Below are 22,916 nucleotides of genomic sequence, written 5' to 3'. Positions count from 1 at the left end.
GTCAGAAAGTTTTCATGTAAAAATCAGCTTTTCTGGCTTAGTGGTTCTTGAGAAGAAGATTTTTAAAGTTTTTCCCTATATATTTGTGTGTAAAACTTTGATCCCCCCACTTGGGGCCCCATCTTATCCCCGGGGGTCATGATTTGAACAAACTTGAATCTACATTATGTCAGAAAGTTTTCATGTAAAAATCAGCTTTTCTGACTCAGTGGTTCTTGAGAAGAAGATTTTTAAAGATTTTTCCTCTATATTTGTATGTAAAACTTTGATTCCCTATTGTGGCCCCATCCAACCCCAGGGGCCCATGATTTGAACAGACTTGAATCTGCATTATGTCAGGAAGCTTTCATGTAAATCTCAGCTTTTCTCGCTTAGTGGTTCTTGAGAAGAAGATTTTTAAAGTTTTTCCCTATATATTTGTGTGTAAAACTTTGATCCCCCCCTTGGGGCCCCATCTTATCCCCGGGGGCCATGATTTGAACAAACTTGAATCTGCACTATGTCAGAAAGTTTTCATGTAAAAATCAGCTTTTCTGACTCAGTGGTTCTTGAGAAGAAGATTGTTGAAATTGGCCCAGTGGTTCTGGAGAAGAAGTCGAAAATGTGAAAAGTTTACAGACAGACGGACGCCGGACAAAATGTGATCAGAATAGCTCACTTGAACCTTCGGTTCAGGTGAGCTAAAAAGGGTTTACAATTAAAAATTGTGTGGGGAAATTCGTCCAGTTATTTTTTCCTACGCTAACGTAAGTTACGATACTTTTTAACGAGTTGACGAAGTGCATCTGTGTGCATGCATAAAAAAATCACATATTTAGCATTGATGTTCTTTGTACAAAGATAATTCACGATTTCCACATCAATAAGTTGACCGAACTCTAAGCATCGTCGTTTTTGTGATCATTGATTGAATATTGTTTTACGTCCCTCTCGAGAATATTTCAACCATATGGAGACGTCACCACTGCCGATGAAGGGCTGTAAAATTTAGGCCTATACTCGGCGCTTATGGTCATTGAGCGGGGAGGGATCTTTATCGCGCCACACCTGCTGTGACATGGGACCTCGGTTTTAGCGGTCTCATCCGAAGGACCACCCCATTTAGTCGCCTTTTACGACAAGGAAGGAGGCACTGAGGACCTATTCTAACCCGGATCCCCACGGGCTTTTTTTCGTGACGATGATAAAACAAATTGCAAAATCGTAAAAGAACAGTTACATGATTGTTTACGCCCCTTCGAGAATTTTTCACGAATACTGATTTCAACTACGGATTACTTTGTTTACCTAATCAAGATAAAGAGCTCACGGCAGGTATCGTATAATCAAATTATAGGTACATAATATTCTACAGTGTATACAAACTTTTGATAATTTTAGCATCTAAACTTTAACCGAAGTAAATTAAAGCACCTTTTTTTCCGAATACCGTGATATTTTTGTTAGGGAATGAAGTATCATACGGAAATAAACTTTACAACCTAATTGATTGATTGTATATTGTTTAACATTCCCCTTGAGAATCTTTCTCTCATATGGAGACGTCACCATTGCCAATGAAGGGCTACAAAATTAAGCCTTTTGCTCGGCGCTTACGGACTTTTAGAGGAGGGAGCTTTCTCCCGTCGTCACGCCTGCTATGACATGGGACCTCGGATTTGTGGTCTCATCCGAAGGACCGCCCCATTTAGATGCCTCTTATGACAAGCAAGGGGTACTGAGGACCTATTCTATCCCAGATCCCCACGGAACTCTACAACCATATAACAAGACTGAATACAAGAATAAAACTTATTTAAAATATAAGCCAATTTGGGAAACAAATTGTATGATGGTGGAGAACAATTACATATTTCAATTCATAGAATTGATGCGACGTATTTCATTTACACGGAACATATTATATAGCTTCAAGCTCACGAGACATAGCAAATGGCAGTCGGTACTAATACATATGTCAATGTTACGGAACGCCATTTAATAAATTAGTCTTTTGTAGACAAATTTACTCCTCCAAGGTCAGTCCCGCAGATAAAGACGTTGTGCTTGTGATCGATCGCTCAGGCTCCATGGCAGCGCTTCATGGATCTAAAACTTTGCTGCAGATCGCCATTGATGCTGTTTCAGCCGTATTGGACACACTTAGTCTGAACGACAGGGTGGGTAAAGCTCCAATTACATTTGTATATTCCAATTCAGAAATTTAAATAATTGTAAATCATATGTAAAATGAAAACGGACTATAGAATACATACAGTGATCCATTACTATTAATACTGAGGAATCATTAATATTTTTGTTTCGTGTCCCGTGGGGATCTGGGTTAAAATAGGTCCTCAGTACCCCCTTGCTTGTCGTAAGAGGCTACTAAATGGGGCGGTCCTTTAGATGAGACCGTATAAAACCGAGGTTCTGTGTCACAGCAGGTGTGGCAGGATAAAGATTCCTCCCTGCTCAGTGGCCATAAGCGCCGATTGATTGATTGATTGTATATTGTTTAACGTCCCTCTCTATAATATTTCACTCACATGGAGACGTCACTAATGCCGGTGAGGGACTGCAAAATTTAGGCCTATGCTCGGTAGTGAATTTGCCAAATCTGACCCATATATTTTTAGCGTCAACCGCAAGAAAAGCTGTAAAGGGAAAAAACCTATATGCACATCCAACATAAAAACCTTTCTTGTAAATACAATGTAGTGGGATCCATATGGTTTTTAAGTTATTTTGTCAGACTATTAAGATATTTTATTCTATCATACATTTAGAACAGGTTCGTATGACATGGACTTTTGTAATCGTATATGTATACCCCGCTCTCCTTTTCCCATATTTTAAAATGGATTATCCATCGGGAAAACAGCATTTTTATATAATTAGAACAATACGTTTCAAAACTTCATCTAAACTATTTTGAAAATTACAAAACATCGCTGGAATTCGAATAACAAACATGGAATTTTCAAAATAGGTGTGGATTTTTTTTTAAATCTTAGTTGTAATAAAAGAATTGTTTTCAAAAATGTATTTTGACCAATGACTATTTTATTGAAAGGTACATCATATATTTTAACGTTTGAAAAACACGGGTGGGGGGGGGGGGGGTGAGCGTTTTCTCAATGTCCCGGTAATCTTGCACTTGCTCGCCAAACGTGCTAATTTTCTTACCAACAACACACAAGTCATCAAATCGTGATAAGTTTCTGACGAGCTGGTAATGAGAAGTTTTTATCGATTCTTAATATAATGGAATTTCATCATCCCCAAAAATAAATAAACATATTTTAGCACTTTAAAGGTGGAACATACCATGAACACTGTGTGTGATCGTTTCTCATGGAGGTATATACATGTTAATTTCTTATAAAGGGGTGTATACATCTCTTATGAATGGGGTGTATACACGCAGGCATTGCCTGTTGTTAAATCCTATTTCTGTGAATAAAATAACGTTTGAATCATGATTGTTTTGTGTGTGTGTCTTACATGTCTACTGATAAAACCACTATATTCAGTTACCGCAAACCTCCACCAAGGCTTCATAAACAACAGCACAACAATCGTAGTAACACCATTATTGTACTCAGTCACCCAAACCTCCACCAAGACCTCCCAATATTGCTCTCATGCTCTGTATTTGTTTCATGCACCCATCCTTCTAAATATTTAATTAGTTCTTGTTAATCACTTATCTATATATTGTGAAAATGTGATGAGAATACAAACTAGATTTCAAGCACTAGTGCATACAGCTAAAGAAACATAAATAAAGAAATATACACGCACAAACAGGATCGAATTATAGTATCTATGGCAACACCAAACAAGACAAAGCGGCAAAAATGCACTTCAAGATGATATTGTACACTTTAAAATTCCCTACACTGAATTGAAATATTTCATATAACTATGAGTAAATTCTCTTTGGCAAATCCATCAAGTAAACTTTCTATTTAAAACGAAGTAAACAAACCATGTAACATATACAATAGGGGATTTTTGAGTTCTACCGTATTTGTGTTTTAGAATCTACCTAAGTCACGTGATTTGGCGATTTTGTAGGCATGCTTTCTTCCAGTTTAGCTAACAATCAGACTATTTCATTCATTTATTTTACTCACTGATTTTGATACCGAATTTAAGAACTACATGTAGTGCCATTGGTGTGTGGCAAAGGGATGTAATACGGATTTATGTTAGAGAGGAAAACAGGCACGTAGCATCTTTTTTCAGGGAGGGGGGGGGGTAGTCAGAGATGCCTTCACACTATTTTGTCTAAAATTCTTAACAAGAAGAAATAAATATATCAAAACAAACCAAACCTAACACGTTCTTGTGACTAATATTCAAAATCTTTCAAATTCAAAATGCATGAATGAAGGTTAAGTAGTGTCATGTGACTTTTACCTAAATATATATGTTTTTCACGCCTTCTAATTTTCAGGAGGGGTGGTGGTGATTGATTGATTGTTTTTACGTCGAGAAGTTTTCACTCATTTCGCGAGCTTTAGATGAATTACTGCAAATGTAGACCTATGCTTAGCGCTCAGGACATTAGCACTGAGGGTTCTTTATCATGTCAACGAAGGGGTTAAGGGTAGTAGCGTATCATATATATTGTCCAAGAAATTTTCCCTAAATTCCGATTACTTGAATCGTACAGTGTAGGGAGAACAAATGGATTCACTTCATAAATTGCATTCGTACCATTCACATCTGCCGCCATAAAAAGGCGAGGAGGGGGGTTTGGTTGTGTAACGAAATATATCTTTATTTGTATATATAATGAATAGAAAATTAAGGTTGTTAAAATGGGGACCATTCCCTCCTCCTCCCTCATTCTACGTGCATGCCTCAGAAGTACCGATATATTCATTATCGTATTTGCAATGCCGAAGTTGCCGTTCATTCTAACATGGTGCCCAATTTATTTGTGAATATAAATCGTGACATAACAACTTTCAATAGCTGGTATGTCTTAATTTTTTCAACACAATCTTATTGATGATTTCCAACAAATTAGTCTTTACCGATCAGCGATTGACTTCTAAGAGCTTGAGATCATTTTTTTATGCATCTACACCAACATTTTTGGAAAGGATTTCCAAATTTATACCAATCGCAAGCTTACATAGCCTTTGTATGTTACTTTTACAAATTTATACCAATCGCAAGCTTACATAGCCTGGGTTAGGGTTAGGGTAACCCTGTCTGACGTGTTTCATACCGATTGTTAAGCCGTTCTTGGCACACTGATTTTGACTACGGATAACTCCGTTTACCTGATAAGGATATGGGGCTCACGGCGGGTGTGAACGGTCAACAGGGGATGCTTACTCCTCCTAGGCACCTGATCCCACCTCTGGTGTGTCCAGGGGTCCGTGTTTGCCCAACTATCTATTTTGTATTGCTTGTAGGAGTTATGAGATTGATCACTGTTCGTTATCTTCACCTTGCATAGCCTTTGTATGTTACCAATCGCAAGCTTACATAGCCTTTGTATGTTACCAATCGCAAGCTTACATAGCCTTTGTGTGTTACCAATCGCAAGCTTACATAGCCTTTTGTGTGTTACCAATCGCAAGCTTACATAGCCTTTGTATGTTACCAATCGCAAGCTTACATAGCCTTTGTATGTTACCAATGGCAAGCTTACATAGCCTTTGTATGTTACCAATCGCAAGCTTACATAGCCTTTGTATGTTACATAGCCTTTGTATGTTACTTTTACGGTAAAAGGAACAAGAGTGTTACACTTATCTGTAACAAAAATTTCTTCGATTTCAGAAACAAAAATTTCAATTCGATTATAATTGCATAGAATCAACGTCCATTTTAATAGGCTATACACTTACACAAGAGTTAGTGTATATATACGTTAACTACCATAAACCGGAAATGACAATGCCTAAAAAAGTATGACGTAATAATGACTAAATGCAGAATAAACACGGACATGGAAGAACTCGAAAATCCCCTATTTTTTCTTACTAAACAAAGAACTTTAGTCTGAATACATATCTTGTAACTGTCCATTAACTATACATCATATTCGTTTAGAATGTAGTGATTTTACGCTCATACGAAATACTTTTTAATAATGTGCAATTAATGAAAGAACTTTTTACAAATATCGACAATCATTACATTATGTAATGTTTACAAGAATGCGGTTTTTCCAAAAGAATTTGAATTTTTTTATAATACAACTGTTTATAGACATGAAAGGGCTTTTAAACCTGTTTATATGTATTTCTAACTTTTTATGTCCGTCGGATGGGACGTTAAGCAGTGTCCCGTGTCAAGGATCACAACCCCTTGGATCGTTTCCCTGATTTTTGAAAAATAGTAGGTTCAATTGGGGGGGGGGGGGGGGGGGGGTCATGGAAACTTAAACACTCACCCTAAGGAAAGTCCGTGCTTTTACGTATCCGGTTTTAAATTTTAAACACCGACTAGAAAGTTCCAGTTATAACTTCTTTGTCTGATGTTTGTAGTTTACGAGAACTGTACGAGTCAAATTTAGCATTCAAATGTGAATCTTAAATATATTTACCATGATTTATTATAGTGTCAAGCCCTCACTAGCTCCAATGGTACAAAGCAATGTAATATCTACACTGATCTCTAAAAGGCTCATAGCTTGCAATCTAAGCCTGAACAAGTTAAAAAGCATACATAGACATAATCCTCACAGTGGAATTCAAACTGTTTTTAGTGAGTTTGTGTTTTGGTTCAAAGAAACCAAGAATTATAAATCCTCAGAACATTATCAGTAAAGTTGTTGAATATTTGAACTCTTCTTCACAAGTATTTTCAAGAAACAAAATTATTTGTACATGAGCTGTAGTTGCTAGAATCTACACATGTTACACTATATTTATTTTTTCTATAAGTATGAGATAGCATGTAGGTATTTTTATGAATGATATGATTGATAGCCAAACAAAAAAAGAATAACACACACACACCAAAGGAAAGGGTGGGGTCGCCCCCCCCCCCCCCCCCCCCCCTTGTGTTCTAATTGTCTGGTAGGACAAAAATTTCAGTATGTTTTACATATATATATATTGTCATATTCTGTTAATCTTGATATTAAGACTGTATTTGCTGTTACAATTTACTATTTTCAAAGTGTGCAAAGAATAATTGTAAAAGTTAAATTTAAAAATGGGGGTTTACGTATTCAAGAGACCATTTTGCAAAATATCTGGTCAACTATGGTAAAATATGTTTTATTGTTAACCTTAGATATAATTCTAAACATTTTTAAAGAAAAACTGGCATGTAAACAATTTAGATTTTGAGAATTTTTCAAAATTGCGATATTCTGGGATTTTTTTCTGAAGGATGTGGGCAGATTAAACAGCAATTGTGTATGTTTTCAATTGAATATCTTTAAAAATTCTCTCAGTAAATGAATAGCTATTGGTCTTTATATATTATAGCTTAATATAATGTCTTTTGGTGCATATTTTTAATAAAACATGAGATCATGCATTCTTGTGTTAAAATTTGGCTTTTGCATTTGGGGGTATATGTGCTCTGTAGCACATAGTATAAAAATAAACCCGCAAAGGTATGTCTAATATGGCTTTTTTGTTAGTTTATGAGTTGTTAAAGTTATTTAAATGAAAAAAAAATTTGATTGACAGAAATTTCTAATAGTATTTACCTACCTTAAAATGGCTGAAATATTGCCAATAAAACGGCGTAAAACCATAATCAATCAACCCTTTTGGCTGATCACTTACAGACACAGGAAAACAATGCCAAACACATAATCTGTTGACGTGATGAAATGACGCTTTTTAATCCGCAGGATATGTATCGGGTTCTAATCAGTACCTTTTCCTTAATTATTTCATTAGGTTGGGATAGTAGTGTTTGATACCGCAACAGCTGTTCCGGGTACAGCCATTAGAAAATGTTTCGCCACCAAATTAGCCGAAGCGACGCCTGCAAATGTTAGGTTGTTTCAGAACATTATTCAACAGATTCAGTCGGGGGCGAGAACAAACTATGAACTAGCGCTGAGAGAGGCTTTCAAGTTCTTTAGAAATTCGAATTACACAACTGGAAGCGAGAAACGAGGTGATCAGAAATGTAGAGTTAATATACACTGAACATGTAATTTTCAGCTGTAATTACAGTATACGTAATGATGCCATACTTTAGATGATCTGAAATTAATTACAGACATTTCTATTCTTTGATGGCTTCATGTTTATTATATCTCGATAAACTTTAAAGTTGTTCGATATCAAATTCGATTATTTTCTTACACGTTATATTTGAAAAATATTTTTTAAAAACAACAGCAAAAACCAAATGTTGAAATTTGCTACATGTATATTACAAGTCACAATCAATTGTTCGTTAATACTTTTTTCCAAGATCAAATCATTTTATTTTTGACTGATGGTTTGCCAACAATCGGGAACGATCCTGTCAGAACCATTGCAGAGGAAAACAAACACCTGAACAACAGCGTAGTGGTCTTCACGTACGGCATTGGTCGTTGTAAGTATACATGAGAATATAATGACACCTGTCTGATTTTACGTCCCTTTTGAGAATTATTCACAGGTATAGAGTCGTAACCACCTCCAGGTAAAGTGCCATACATTCTCACCTGTGTGCGGAGCAGTGACGTTTTTTCACACATTCTCACCTGTGTATGGAGCAGTGACGCTCGTCACACATTCTCACCTGTGTACGGAACAGTGACGATTCTTCACACATTCTCACCTGTGTACGGAACAGTGACGCTCTTCACACATTCTCACCTGTGTACGGAACAGTGACGCTCTTCACACATCCTCACCTGTGTATGGAGCAGTGACGATTCTTTACACATCCTCACCTGTGTATGGAGCAGTGACGCTCGTCACACATTCTCACCTGTGTACGGTACAGTGACGGTTCTTTACACATTCTCACCTGTGTATGGAGCAGTGACGCTCGTCACACATTCTCACCTGTGTACGGAACAGTGACGGTTCTTTACACATTCTCACCTGTGTACGGAACAGTGACACTCTTCACACATTATCATCTGTGTATGGAGCAGTGACGCTCGTCACATATTCTTACCTGTGTATGGAACAGTGACGGTTCTTTACACATTCTCACCTGTGTACGTAACAGTGACACTCTTCACACATTATCATCTGTGTATGGAGCAGTGACGCTCGTCACACATTCTCACCTGTGTACGGAGCAGTGACGGTTCTTTACACATTCTCACCTGTGTATGGAGCAGTGACGCTCGTCACACATTCTCACCTGTGTACGGAACAGTGACGGTTCTTTACACATTCTCATCTGTGTATGGAGCAGTGACGCTCTTCACACATTCTCACCTGTGTACGGAACAGTGACGGTTCTTGATCGTTCCAATTCCTATCAGAAAGACCTTTAGGTTTCACTTCTAATATCGGGTACGAAGCAAAGCAACAGTCATCAACTAATTTAAATGCCTCAGGTTGGAAAGATCAAGAATCGAACTCGGTACCTCACAGTTGAAACGCGTACGCCCTGACCACAAATCGCTATTGATCAATTTCTTATTGCCACTTCATTTCTTTGCAGCCCTGAACACCACTGCGCTTACCATTTTGCGTCATATGGCTGAACAGGCTGAAAGCAATCCACGTCATGGAGATATTCACGTAAGATCATGTAGAAATGTTACAATTTGGGTAATTTTGTGTGAGTGATATATCGGCTGCACTTTAAACCCCCTACCAATGATGTCGAAGGGAACTTTAGGTTTGCAACCTATCTGTCTGTCCGTCCGTCCATCAGTCCTGCAAATCAGTTTCCCTCATTTTTCTGTTTTAGCATATATTAATTTCATATTTGGTACATTCCTTTGCCATAACAAGTTACAAATCAATTTTGATTTTCATTTTGGTCCACTAGGTTGTGGCCCTTGGGACTTTGAAAAATAGCATGAATTATTAGTTTTCCAGACTTTTTTGTTGTGCTTGCATTCATATTTGGTACGTTGCTTTGCTATAATAAGTTACTGACCTACTTCGAATTATGTCTTGGTCTGTTGTATTTTGGGTCTTGGATTTAGATAAAATCATCAGTATTCTGATTCTTCCAGATATGCATTTGATAGGTGGTACATAGCTTTGCCTTAACATGTTACAGATCAAGTTTTGATTTTGTGATTTTTCGCTGAGTTATGGTCCTTTGACTTAACAAAATACTTATGTGTATTATTTGTTTTTTGAACTTTATTGTTGTGCTTGCAGGTATATCTATATATATATATATAAGTTCAAGGTCAAATAGAGGTCATGAAGGTACCTGACACATCGTCTCATGGTGATACACTCATGTGTCAAATATGGTGTGCCTATGACAAAGAAGTCATGGCCCTGAAACGAATCCATTATAAAAACGTTTAATTTTGACCTTGAGGTCAAGGTCATATGGAGGTCATGAAGGTACCCGACACATCATCTCATTGTGATCCACCTGTGTGCCAAATATGGCATGCCTATGTCAAAGAACAAAGAAGTTATGACCCGGACACGAATCTGGAGACGGACAGATAGAGTGATTCCTATATACCCTCCAGAACTTCGTTCGGGGGGTATAATTATAAATTTGTCTTTTTTCCTGGTCTAGTCTCCACTCGAATAGTAGTGGATTTCCAACCTTTCCTCTCCTGGTTCCCATATTTTCCCCTTTAACATAACCCACACAATGACCTTTGAATATTGTTGCGGTCCAGTAATTTTTGTAGGGGACTATATACACCTGTACTGTGATGGAATACTCTCAGAATGCTTCTTTTAATAGAAAGGTATATTTGAGCACATTGCTGATCCTTCGAATCTACGGAATATTATGGGATCGTACTACAAAAGATTTAGGAAAACGGATCAGGAGTTTAGCCTTTCCTTGCCGTATTACGATCGTTCTCTGTCAGGTAAAGCTTTGATTTACATGTAAGCCGTTTTCTCTATTTTTTATTTTTCTTAAAACGATCAAACGTATACATCATTGTATTCATGTATGAATAGGTTTCATCTCATCGTTATGCAAAGATATCCACAACAGTCACTAGTCACTACGCGCTGTTTGGGGTGGCTTGCATTGACATGAAGTTGACAAATCTTCTCGAAGAAGTGGCCTTTTTTCAGCATGGGCAAAATTCTTATGCTTTTGTGATTGACGACAAAGGCCGAACAGTAATACATCCAGCATTGCCGAAACGGACGATGAGTTCCGACTTCGTAATTGTGGATATTGGAACTCTTGAAAAGGGTGTTTCCTCTGTAATCGAGTCTATGAAAAGGTAAACTGCATCGCATTGGTCACCACGCACAATCATCATTATTCACATTACATGTAACATTAAAACTTGTCATTCATGATTTACACTTTGACAATGATTTTGTAAATTTACAAGAGTTACATGTACGCAATACGCGTATAAATTTTAATGTGTGTCACAGAACAATTAAAAGAAATTAAAAAATATGACTATTTTTCATTTATAGAGGTGAAAGTGGCACCAACAAAATTTACGCAACGAGAGTATTTTCTCGAGGTCAAGTTTTCATCGATGGGATATACCAAAGGAAGATGTGGTCAACATACCATTGGAAACCTGTTAGTTTGTTAAGTATCTGCTTAGTTTTAACAAAAATGATGTAACAGTTCAGTCTACAAATTGTAGTTTCACAGGGTTTTTTTTGTGTTGTATTGGTATTTCATGCTTGTGTTGATACATGCATACCCCCGGTATTACCGCTAGATGGCGATTCTGTTTTATCTACTTATGAGGATGATAACAAGTTTATCGTTCTTGTTGACTCAAACTAAAACAGAATTGTTCACGATTGCCACTCGAGTATGGTAACTTTTGTATATAGGACAATATTACCCGATCAAGAGTTCAAAAGCATGGTTATCATACTCAATATTGTCTATATAGAAAAAACTCAGTAACCTTAATTAATACATATAACGCATACCGTTTGATCAAGAGTATAGTGTTTGCAAATATTTGAGTTGTGCAATTTCTTATTTCAAAAATTAATGTTTTCTCATTGATGAATTAATTGAACAGTACACTTTATTAATCATCTTATTTTTAGATCTTGCAAACAAACTTTTCTTTGTGTGTTGTAACGGTAGACGGAGATGGGCAACTAAAATACAATACCTCAAGTCCTTTTCCAGAAAGGTTGCATTATCATGGCCTGGACACCATGACACATTTTTGGAAACCTTGTAATCACTTCAGCCGGTATGCTACCAAAGGTATGAACGGTTCTATCTTTATACAGTACTCTGTGTTTCTTCTCATGAAAAAAAAATCCCATCTATAATCAACATTATTTAATCATCTTATTTCTCATAAACTCACCATATAAGTGAACAGTTCTTGAGTGTCCAACAATATACCCAACCAACCAACCATATTTATAAATATCGTTCTTCGAATATGAAATCAATTGCAAGCTTCAAGAGGCATAACTCTCATAGGGTTTCCAAACCTTTTCTCATGCCCCAAATCAGCCAAACATGTATATGTAACATAATGCCTTAATTTCTACAACATGTAAATACGCACCTTCTAGTCCAGTCTCCAACCTGCAGTGGCCTAGAGGTTAGAACGTTCGTCTCGCATGCGGAAGGCCGGGGTTCAAATCCCGGCCGCGACAGACCCACAGCGCTATTACAAAAGTATTCGCGTTTTTCAAAATGGCGACAGCTTACCTTTGCATCTCAATTAGGAAAAGAGCGATATCCCTATGGAAAATACTAGTTATCCCTTGATTTCTTCACAGAGTTATTCTTATGTCATAAGTGATGAAACAATTTGTGGTCTGTAAACATCTTAATCAGAGTGAACAAGCACAATTTAATCATGGGTCGAAAGTCTTCTGAAATTTCCGACGATGTCAAAAAATAGTGGTGAACATGAAATTAGAGGGGAAAAAACATCAGTTATTGTGAATTTGTTACATATACCTTAGTCAACCATCAGGTCTATTTGGGAAAAAAATATTTGTCACCTGGTGAAATCAGAGCTTTGAAAAGAAAAGGATGTCCCCGGAAGTTGTCATTACTGGATCAGAACTGGATTACTAGACATACCAATACTAACAGAGGAAAGGTGTTAAAATATATTTCTAATGAAAGGTGAAGATAATAAACAATGATCAATCTCACCAATACAATATAGATAGACAAATACGAACCCTGGAGACACCAAAGGTGGGATCGGGTGCCTAAGAGGAGTAAGCATCCCCTGTCGACCGGTCACACCCGCCGTGAGCCCTATATCCCGATCAGGTAAGCGGAGTTATCGGCAGTCAAAATCAGTGTGCCAAGAACGGCTTAACAATCAGTATGAAACACGTCAGACAGCATTTGACCCAATGATAGGTTGTATTGACGAACTAGATCGTTATAACGAGCATAGAATTTGCGAAATGCTGCCTTCAATCGAGACTGTTGAAACCCTTGTACCATCAACTTGTTTGTCAGTAGCTTACCTCGATTTAAAAACTGACTATACGCAGGACAAGCTCTTGCGTGTCGAATCAGTTGAGATACATAAACACCATATGCAGGTGATAATGGAATATTGCTACATAAATATGGGAAGTTTGTCATACAGTTTGCCGTTAATGTCTACTTTCAATAAAATATCTAAGTATGAAGCAGAAATAGACGACTCTATGGTGCCTTTTATTTCGATCCCACAGGGATATATCGAATCGACGAATGGTCCCGTGGAGATCCGGGTTAGAATAGGTCCTCAGTACCTCCGTGCATGTCGTAAGAGGCGACTAAATGGGGCGGTTCTTCGGATGAGACCGCAAAAACCGAGCTCCCGTGTCACAGTCGGTGTGGCACGATATAGATCCCTCCCTGCTCAATGGCCATAAGCGCCGAGCATAGGCCTAAATTTTACAGCCCTTCACCGGCAGTGGTGACGTTTCCATAAGAGTGAAATATTCTCGAGAGTCCCGCTCGTTAAACAATATTCAATCAACATATGAATGAAAGTTATTATTGTTAGTAGACAAACGTTGTCGATATATCTACAACTCGAATTGAAGGCCACAACAAGATATTTTTTATTCTCAAGTAGAAGTTTTACTTATGAATTTAATGAAAGCAGGGATGCAAATTACTCTGTTCACCCACGGACTGTTTAAACGTGTTTGAGTAATCACGATTTTAAGCGACGAGTTGTGAGGGAACAAATGGTTGTTTCCGAGATCAACAGGAAAAGACGTGTTGCCTGATCCTTAGTCCTGGATTTTTGGGGTTTAGGTAGCATTTTTTTGTTTGGAATCAATAAATTAACATTCAGAGTAATGAGAAAATGCAAAATAGTTAAGGATTTCCATACTAATTTTCATTACAGACACTACTGAAGTAATGTACCCCTATGTAGATTTTTATGAAATTCATTGGAAACAGTTATCTGTTGTTATTTTAAAATAAAAACAAAAAAAAATAATTTAAATTGCATTTATTTATCAGGAAACATGTCAATAACTAAAACACATGTAATTTTCAATCTGTTCATCAAGTTTTAGTACAATAAGTGCAAAATTTTTGAATTAGCCTTATTCTCCAAAATGTTAAAAAACAAACAAATATGGATACAATTTCCTTATAGCATGGTTTACGTATCATTTTTTCTGTTTTTATTAGTAGATGTACATATGTTATATTTATTTATGGGAAAAAATCCATACCTTTCCTTAATAATTTCAAATCTATAGCTTCCAGAGTATGTATACCCCCATAAAAAAAACCTAAGTCTGGCACCATACAGCTGAGCTATTCAAAACCACTCATGGATTAAAATTCTATGTAATTTCATGAAAAGACACAGATAATAATTCCTTGTCACCTTGGTAAAATGTTTGTGAAAAATATAGGAAATCTATTGCATAATGGACTTGATAAATAATTTAATGTAAACAGAGTTATTGTCCTTGGATTCAACATTTTGAAACACATCATTGACTATTCAAATATAACTAAGACTTTTGAAATATTTTATGGCTAACAAGATTTTTTACAATAACTATTGAAAAAGATTCCAACAAAATTTATGTTCCAGTCATTAAATTATTGACTTTGCAAAATCTTATGACGTCACAGGAGTGTGGAACTACGTTAAAGAAAAATCACAGTGAATAATGACTGGAACTCTATTATTTTCTCGGATGAAAGTCAGGTAGTTTTAAGTGAGAATCATGAAGTGTATGTATGGAGAACATCTAAAGAATCCTACAAGTTTGCCGCAGTGCATTTGTCCCCCTCGGCAGAGAAGACTTTCGGTTATGGTGTTGGGTGCATCACCTACCATGGGGTAGGTACACTATATATGGTTAATGGGAATATTAATGCAGTGAAATACATACCCATATTAGAAGATCAACTTTGGACCGTTATTGTTCGATATTTCTCCAACAAAACTTATCGTTTTCAAGACGACAACACCCCCGTCCACACAGCTCGAATTACCCTAGAATATAAACAAAATAATAATATTCCTACAATTGTATGACCAGCTCAATCGCCGAACATTAACATTGTTGAAAATTCATGGCTTAAAATCAAGAGAACTATTAGCTGTAATCAAGTGTAAGGGCCACCTCATCAAGTATTGCTAAAGGTGCAGTAAGTCAGGTATTTGGTTTACATTTTATTGTTTGTTTCCAGGAAGCGCATCGTTGTTTACGTCCATTTTGAAAAATCGCAAATGCCTTTGCTGTAAGTCATTAAAACAAGTAGTGACAGTTCCATCGTTAAACTATCGGCATCAGGTGTGAATGTCACGGGTCCTCGGAGATGACCATAAAAACGGATGTCCCGTGTCACAGTAGGTGTGACACGCTAAAGAACCCTCTCTGCTCAATGGCCGTAAGCGCCGAGTAAAGATCTAAATTTGAAGTCCTTCACCGGTCTTAGACGGTGACGTCTCCATATAAGTGAAAAGTTCTCGTGAGAGACGTTAAACAAGATACAATCCATGTAAATTGGAATCCCGGGCCTTCCGCATCCGGGGCGAACGCTCTAACCTCTCGGCCACCGTGGCGGTCTAGGGCAACAAAAGGGGAAGATAATGAACAGTGGTCAATCTCTTAACTCCTGTAAGCAATACAAAATGGAGAGTTGGGCAAACACGGCCCCTCAATGAAATTTATTATCATTTCATCTACTATTGGGGCTCACGGCGGGTGTGACCGGTCAACAGGGGATGCTTACTCCTCCTAGGCACCTGATCCCACCTCTGGTGTGTCCAGGAGTCCGTGTTTGCCCAACTATCTATTTTGTATTGCTTGTAGGAGTTATGAGATTGATCACTGTTTGTTATCTTCACCTTGCATTACTTTGAATCATGTATGAAAGCCATATTTTGGCATTGTTTACCGATATCAAATTTGAGTCATTTGGTTGAAGTGTTTGCATTATTTTGTGACAAGAAATTCGATTTCTAATAAATCCTAATAATAAAGCATGTTGTCCAGACACTTCACGGTGAAAGTTGTTCTTGAAATATAATCTCTGCTTGACTTAGCATGAATAAGGATAATGAATCAATGTTTTTAATAATCGGCTGTGACCGCTGATACAGATATGTATGATGACTGTGTGCTTCATTTTCTTCAGAACATTCCACTGTGTTTTTAACACCTGCAGCTTTTGTAAATCCTGATGTGTACTTGGAAAAAGAAGAAATCGGTGTTATGTCATATATCGATTACCTATCAGGAAAATCATCATACAATCCTGGATTAAAAGTAAGAATTCTGAAAAAACAAAATCTAAAATTGAAAATCGCATAATTATTACAATTTCTTGTAATTTAAAAAAGGAAATGATGTACACATTTTACATTTTCAGACTACAATTTTAGAGAGTGTGAGAAAAACATATATTGCAGAAGAGTTATGGTTAAGGTTTCCACAGCATTCCTCAATATGGCGTTACATGGGAATGTCAGATGGTGTGTTAAGGGTTTTTCCGGGTTTAAAGATTCCAAAAAATTACGATCATACCCAGAGGTCATGGTAAGCACTTCTTACTAAGTAGAAGGGTTTTATATATGCCTTTTTCTACATATTGTGAATTTTTCCAAAGAACAATAAATGGTTCGATAACGAGGTCGGAGAAATTGACGATACAAGCTTGAATAAAATCTATACTTTTATCTCTTTAGTTAAACCTAAAGCATTTCAGGTAATGTACATGCACTTATTATGCAGTAAGTGTTATAAACTTTTCCACTTACAGGTATAAAAGGTCTCTCGCAATGCGTGGCCAGACTGTCGTAACGGGTCCGTACCTAGATGTGTGGGGAGGCGGATACGTAATCACTTTGTCAACAACAATTCAATCAAGGTTATTACAGTGTATGGTTGATTGATTGTATACTGTTAACGTCCCTCTCGAGAATATTTCACTCGTATGGAGACGTCACCAAGACCGGTGAAGGGCTTCATATTTAAACTGTAGCCTTACAATATGAATCAGTATTGATTGCATTTAGTCATACAGTACATATGGTGTTTATATATCTCAACTGATTCGATATGCAAGAGCTTGTTCTGGGTATAGTCAGTTTTTAAATCGAGGTAAGCTACTGACAAACAAGTTGATGGTACAGGGATTTCAACAGTCTCAATTGAAGTCAGCATTTCGCAGATTCTATGGTCGTTATAACGATCTAGTTCGTCAATACAACCTCGCATTGGGTCAAATGCTGTCTGACGTGTTTCATACCAATTGTTAAGCCGTTCTTGGCACACTGATTTTGACTGCGGATAACTCCGTTTACCTGATCGGGATATGGGGCCCACGGCGGGTGTGACCGGTCGACAGGGGATGCTTACTCCTCCTAGGCACCTGATCCCAACTCTGGTGTGTCAAGGGGTCCGTGTTTACCTAACTATCTATTTTGTATTGCTTGTAGGAGTTATGAGATTGATCACTGTTCGTTATCTTCACCTTGCATGAAGACAGATTGACTAACAGTTTAAGATGGATCAGTAATGAGTGACTGTAGGCATACACTACAGATCCGCAATAACTTACTATATAATTGACTGACTATAGACATATAATCGCATACAGATCAGTAATGAGTGAATAGTTAGAGTAGGTATTCAATACCCTTGCTTTGCTTGTCCTAAGAGGCGACTAAATGGGGCGGACCATCGGACGAGGCCGCAAAAATCTAGGCCCCGTAACACAGCATGTGTGGAAAGATAAAGATCCCCCCTGTCCAAAGCCCGTTAGCGCCGAGCATACGCCTAAATTTTTATACCCTTCACCAGCAATGGTGACATCTTAATATGAGTAAAAAATTGTCGATCGGGACGTTAAACAAGAACCAATCCACCGTACGGAATGGACCCATATTGACTGATTTAGTTATACAGTAAGGACCGGCAATGACTGGGGTCAAGCATGATTATTGTGATGCATTTGTTACGGATGAGATGTTTTCTTTGTGTCTTCAGTCTTCAATCTATATATCGTTTTCAGCACTTTAAAGAATACAACCTTCGTAATCGGTGTTATGGCGGTAGATGTTTCACTAACATATTTCTATCAGTTGCTGATCCAGTCTTATCCATTTTGTGAGATGTCTACACGGTACGTCCATCTATTTACTACTCAAAAACAAGTGAAGGCTTGAACACTAAGACATTTTAAGGGCAGACATTTATGAAACAATGTTGATTTGTTAGTTATAAATATAACTTTTCTGATTAGTGTTTTATATTTTAGATAAGGGGGACTTTTGATGTAGAACTTTATTTGTAAATCATATATGTATATTATAGAACTTTTGTTGCTGGTTATCAAGCTTGGTTATCAAGTTTGGTAAATTGACCCAAACCAGGTTACACTCTTATAACTTGCCCCAGAATTAAAGCCATTCCTTAAATATATAATATTTTTGTTGTCATATGTATGACTTCTGTCAGATTGTATTTTTGTTGTTAGACGACACCAATAAAATTTCTTGTTCGTCGGACGGAGACACTCGAGTCGAGGACAACTATGCGGTATTGTAAAAATAACCAAAACGAACGGGAGTTTAGTTCTCCCAAACACAGCCATGAACTTTAGTGGTGGACAGTTGTAAAGACAGTTTCTAACAAAAACAAATTAGTCTTTTGCCCAGTTCCAAATCATTGCCGTACCGAATCACTTTGTAATTATTTTTTAAAACTACTAATTATTGAAATGATTTTTATTTAGAAAGGTAAATCACGTTTGAAATGATTACTGAGGGATACAAAACTATTGTAATTTTTATCCAACCCAGGTTTATTACTTCTCACACTTCTATAACGCACAATGACTTCGACATCTTGGTTAAATTTAAATTAGAAAATGGAGACTGTCAATATACTATGCATTGCGTCTAGATTTACTTCTTGAAATTAATATGTAAAATGTATACTGTAGTTTATTCAACTTTGGCATATTTAATTTCATAACTTTATTTTTTTTCCATTCCAAGTTTCCCACCCTTGCCAAAACCGCAAGAAAATGATGTGGAATTGTTATTCCGTGTAGATATAATGTTATATCATGAACAACCTCAGAGAAAGATAACTAATCAAGACAATTTTGAATGCCGCAATTTTGGCTATTTGTAAATATGAAGCTTTAAAGGCATAGGGTCTAAGATATTGGTGAAATTTTGCATGTTCCAAAAAGGTGGCGAAATTTAAGATCATAACTAAAAAAATCACAAAAAGTCCTTCAGAATGTTTACAAACACATTGGATATGATAGTAATTACAAAATAATTCCCTGTTCTCATTTGCCTAAACTGGTACCCTGTTGACTTCGCATCTCTTATGTTTGTGTCTAGCCACCAATCAGCGGGGTGCCAGTTTAATATATTGTCCTCCAGACAAAATTTTTATAAAGGGCTAAAACGTCAAAATGACTTCAATTTCCAAGCGCTGCAGCTATAGATAACTCAAAATTAATACTACAATTTTGTTTTTAGGAGTTCTTCTTGCAAAATATTGTGATGTCATTTTTAAGATAAAAGATAGACCCTATGCCTTTAAATATTTTAATTGGAATAAACATACAAACATACTAATTTAAAATATGAGACCGACTGAATGTCAGATCTGATCAGTCAATGTTCGAATCAGTCTGCAGTCGTTTCAAACATCTCTGTGATTCGGAACTGGCAGTGTGATTCGGAACAGACCTATATGAACTCGGGTATGGAAAATACAAAGACCGGTGACATTTACAACAATTTTCAGATAATTTAAATAATTTTTCATTTGAAAAACTTATCTTCTCACAAGAAGATTTAAAACTAAATTATCTTCGTGGCACCTCTAGCAATCGTTATTGAAAATGTGATCCGGACCTGGGCAAACGACAGTATATTTAGACTTGAAATAGCAATTATACATGTACAAATACAATTTTAAATGTATTCACTGAATTGTGTTATTCATTTCTTCATCACATAATTAACTTGTATGCACAATCCTTTGAATTTTACATGTTCAGGTGATTTTGAATGTATGTTTCATTGTTTTACAATACAAAAGTTTAAGAAAGCAAAACAATATATAATCGCTCGCTTTGTTCTTTTACCATACCGCCTGAAAATTATGTTGAAAATAAATTATAGATAGTAAATCGCTCGCTCGCCCCAATTTTTTTTTTTTTTTTTTTTGGTTATTTGTTCGAAGAACAAGAAATTTTATTGGTGTCGCCTTACATGTAGTTATATAATAGAACATTTATTCTGGAATTTTTAAAGGACACATCGCATGTTTTTAAACTTTTTTATTTTTTCAGCAAAATTAATTCATTTCATGCCTAAAACTACTTTACATGTGTTTTAAATGAAACAGTTTGCGTAGTTTTCGAGTTTGAAAGCGATGAAATTCAAATCTTGCGATATGCATATTTTCTTCGATATTTTACGCGCCATTATCTGTGACGTCATATGCGACCTCGAGCGAGAAGATTTGAAAACAGTTGATAGCCATTTCATAAACAGATTAGATTTAATTGACAAACAAACAATTATCACATTAACAGCTTGTAAATAACGCTGCATTAGGGTGTTTTGTGCCGTTTAAGGGTGTACTTGCTGTCATTAGAGAGGATTTGGACTTGTTTTTTTTTCAATTTTCGAAGGAAGGTATGAGGGACAAGACGTGAATATTTTTTGTCGGCACAACGACTTTGCCTAAAAAAAACCCAGTAGAATTTGTCCCTGTACTTTTTCAAACAAGCACTTGGCAAGACGTAGATAAACTGCGAGAAAATTGTTCTATCGAAGCTACGCACTGTTACATATAGGTCTACGGCATATACTTTCCGTTCTGCTCTCGAATTCAATACACACTCGCACCAACTGACCTTCACCTTGTAACAAAATATAGGCAGAACTTTGCTAGCAGCGTCTACCAACTGGTAGTTTTCAAAAAAATTAAAGATAAAAGATATTTGAACTTTCAATTATAAATAATAAAATATAATATTTCCTGACTTTGAATTGAATTATAATGCTTTCATTTTTTTTTTTAAGGAACGCGTAGTGGACGTGTTTGTACAACAGCACGCCGCGCTCCCACTTCCTAAGTACATGTAACAACGTGATGCTAACAAAAATTAATGATTAGGCCTAATAAAATTGCTTTAATAAAATAATTTAAAAGTATTGTGATTTTCACAATAAGTTTGATCATTATTATTATTATTTTTTCTTTCTTTTCGAAATGCACCCGCGACAGTAGGCCTAGTTGTCAATGATACATAATCGTATCATAATTTAGGCCTATCTAACTTCTCCAAAAATAAATTTAATAATTATTGCACTGTTTAGTTTAGAAAAGCAACAACGCTAATTACAGTTGTTTACAGAAATGGCATTACCAAATTGTGTTTAGACAGTGATCCCATGTAAACATTATTTACTCGCAAATTTATGCAGATTTTATACTCGCTTTTCTCGCTATATTTGGGTCGCTATTTGTATGCACTGGTGGCTAAAAGATGTAAGACTCGGGAAATTTGTCAACATCGAAATAAATGTTATCCATGGTAAATAAATTAGGCCCCTAAAACCCGAGTTTTTAAAAATATCTAACACTACTTTTACAACAAGTTGATCGGCGAATGTCGCATATGACGTCACTGTACCACGTGACTACCTATCTAATTAACTAGGCTTTTTTAAATCGGGGCTTAGATTTAAGTCCGTATTGTGGCAAATTATCGCAATACTTCAGCGAACGAACTATTACAATTAATTTCTATAAGCATAAGGAAGACAAAATGCATATAATTCTGTATACTTTGAAAACACGAGATGTGTCCTTTAATGTCTTCGTCTCATAGTTTAAATTGGATCAGGCACTAGGACATATTCTTAATGAAGCAAACAATGCATATTTCTGCCATCACTTCTCAGATAACTATATCGAGTTGTCAGTTAATATTAGGTTGATTTGTCAGAGGTAATTATCTCGACTAGTCGAGAAAAAAGTCCCCGTTCATATTTTTCATTATCGTTTAATTCTCATACGCTAAATGACATTCCCTGACTTATACTTTCCGCCTTAGTATCTCACAAGTCAACCTCACGATCTGACATGTCAACATAGTCATCTGACAAGTTGACAAAAAGATTTGACGTGGACATATTGGTCTTCATTAAGTTCATAATATTGTTTTGATAACTTCATACTCGCATTATTATCCGAAAAAATATAGAAAGTGTATTCATTTCCATTTATTGGGGTCATAAGTTTTGATGATATGAGACTTACATTAACAGAATCATATGTCAAGGTCAGAAAATTGCAATTTTCCTTACACCATTATCAAAATTTCACAAGAAC

At 36.4% G+C, this 22,916-nt stretch overlaps 1 protein-coding gene across 1 annotated transcript in view; it reads left to right on the top strand.

Moving 5' to 3' along the window:
- Nucleotides 1-22,916, top strand: part of LOC130047208 (VWFA and cache domain-containing protein 1-like) — a 55,304-nt gene that overhangs the window by 7,072 nt on the left and 25,316 nt on the right. Inside the window, exons 5-17 of the mRNA XM_056141816.1 lie at nucleotides 2,000-2,159; nucleotides 7,872-8,094; nucleotides 8,398-8,523; nucleotides 9,595-9,674; nucleotides 10,822-10,951; nucleotides 11,083-11,320; nucleotides 11,526-11,637; nucleotides 12,126-12,291; nucleotides 16,678-16,745; nucleotides 16,794-16,808; nucleotides 16,912-17,078; nucleotides 17,302-17,409; nucleotides 18,556-18,666. Of these exons, the coding sequence (XP_055997791.1) occupies nucleotides 2,000-2,159; nucleotides 7,872-8,094; nucleotides 8,398-8,523; nucleotides 9,595-9,674; nucleotides 10,822-10,951; nucleotides 11,083-11,320; nucleotides 11,526-11,637; nucleotides 12,126-12,291; nucleotides 16,678-16,745; nucleotides 16,794-16,808; nucleotides 16,912-17,078; nucleotides 17,302-17,409; nucleotides 18,556-18,666 (1,704 nt within the window). The remainder of the gene's footprint in view (nucleotides 1-1,999; nucleotides 2,160-7,871; nucleotides 8,095-8,397; nucleotides 8,524-9,594; nucleotides 9,675-10,821; nucleotides 10,952-11,082; nucleotides 11,321-11,525; nucleotides 11,638-12,125; nucleotides 12,292-16,677; nucleotides 16,746-16,793; nucleotides 16,809-16,911; nucleotides 17,079-17,301; nucleotides 17,410-18,555; nucleotides 18,667-22,916) is intronic.

This window comes from Ostrea edulis, chromosome 6, assembly GCF_947568905.1.
Source record: "Ostrea edulis chromosome 6, xbOstEdul1.1, whole genome shotgun sequence".
Lineage (NCBI taxonomy): Eukaryota > Metazoa > Mollusca > Bivalvia > Ostreida > Ostreidae > Ostrea > Ostrea edulis.
The sequence above is the reverse complement of the archived record's forward strand: the minus strand, read 5'-3'. Positions and strand labels throughout refer to the sequence as shown.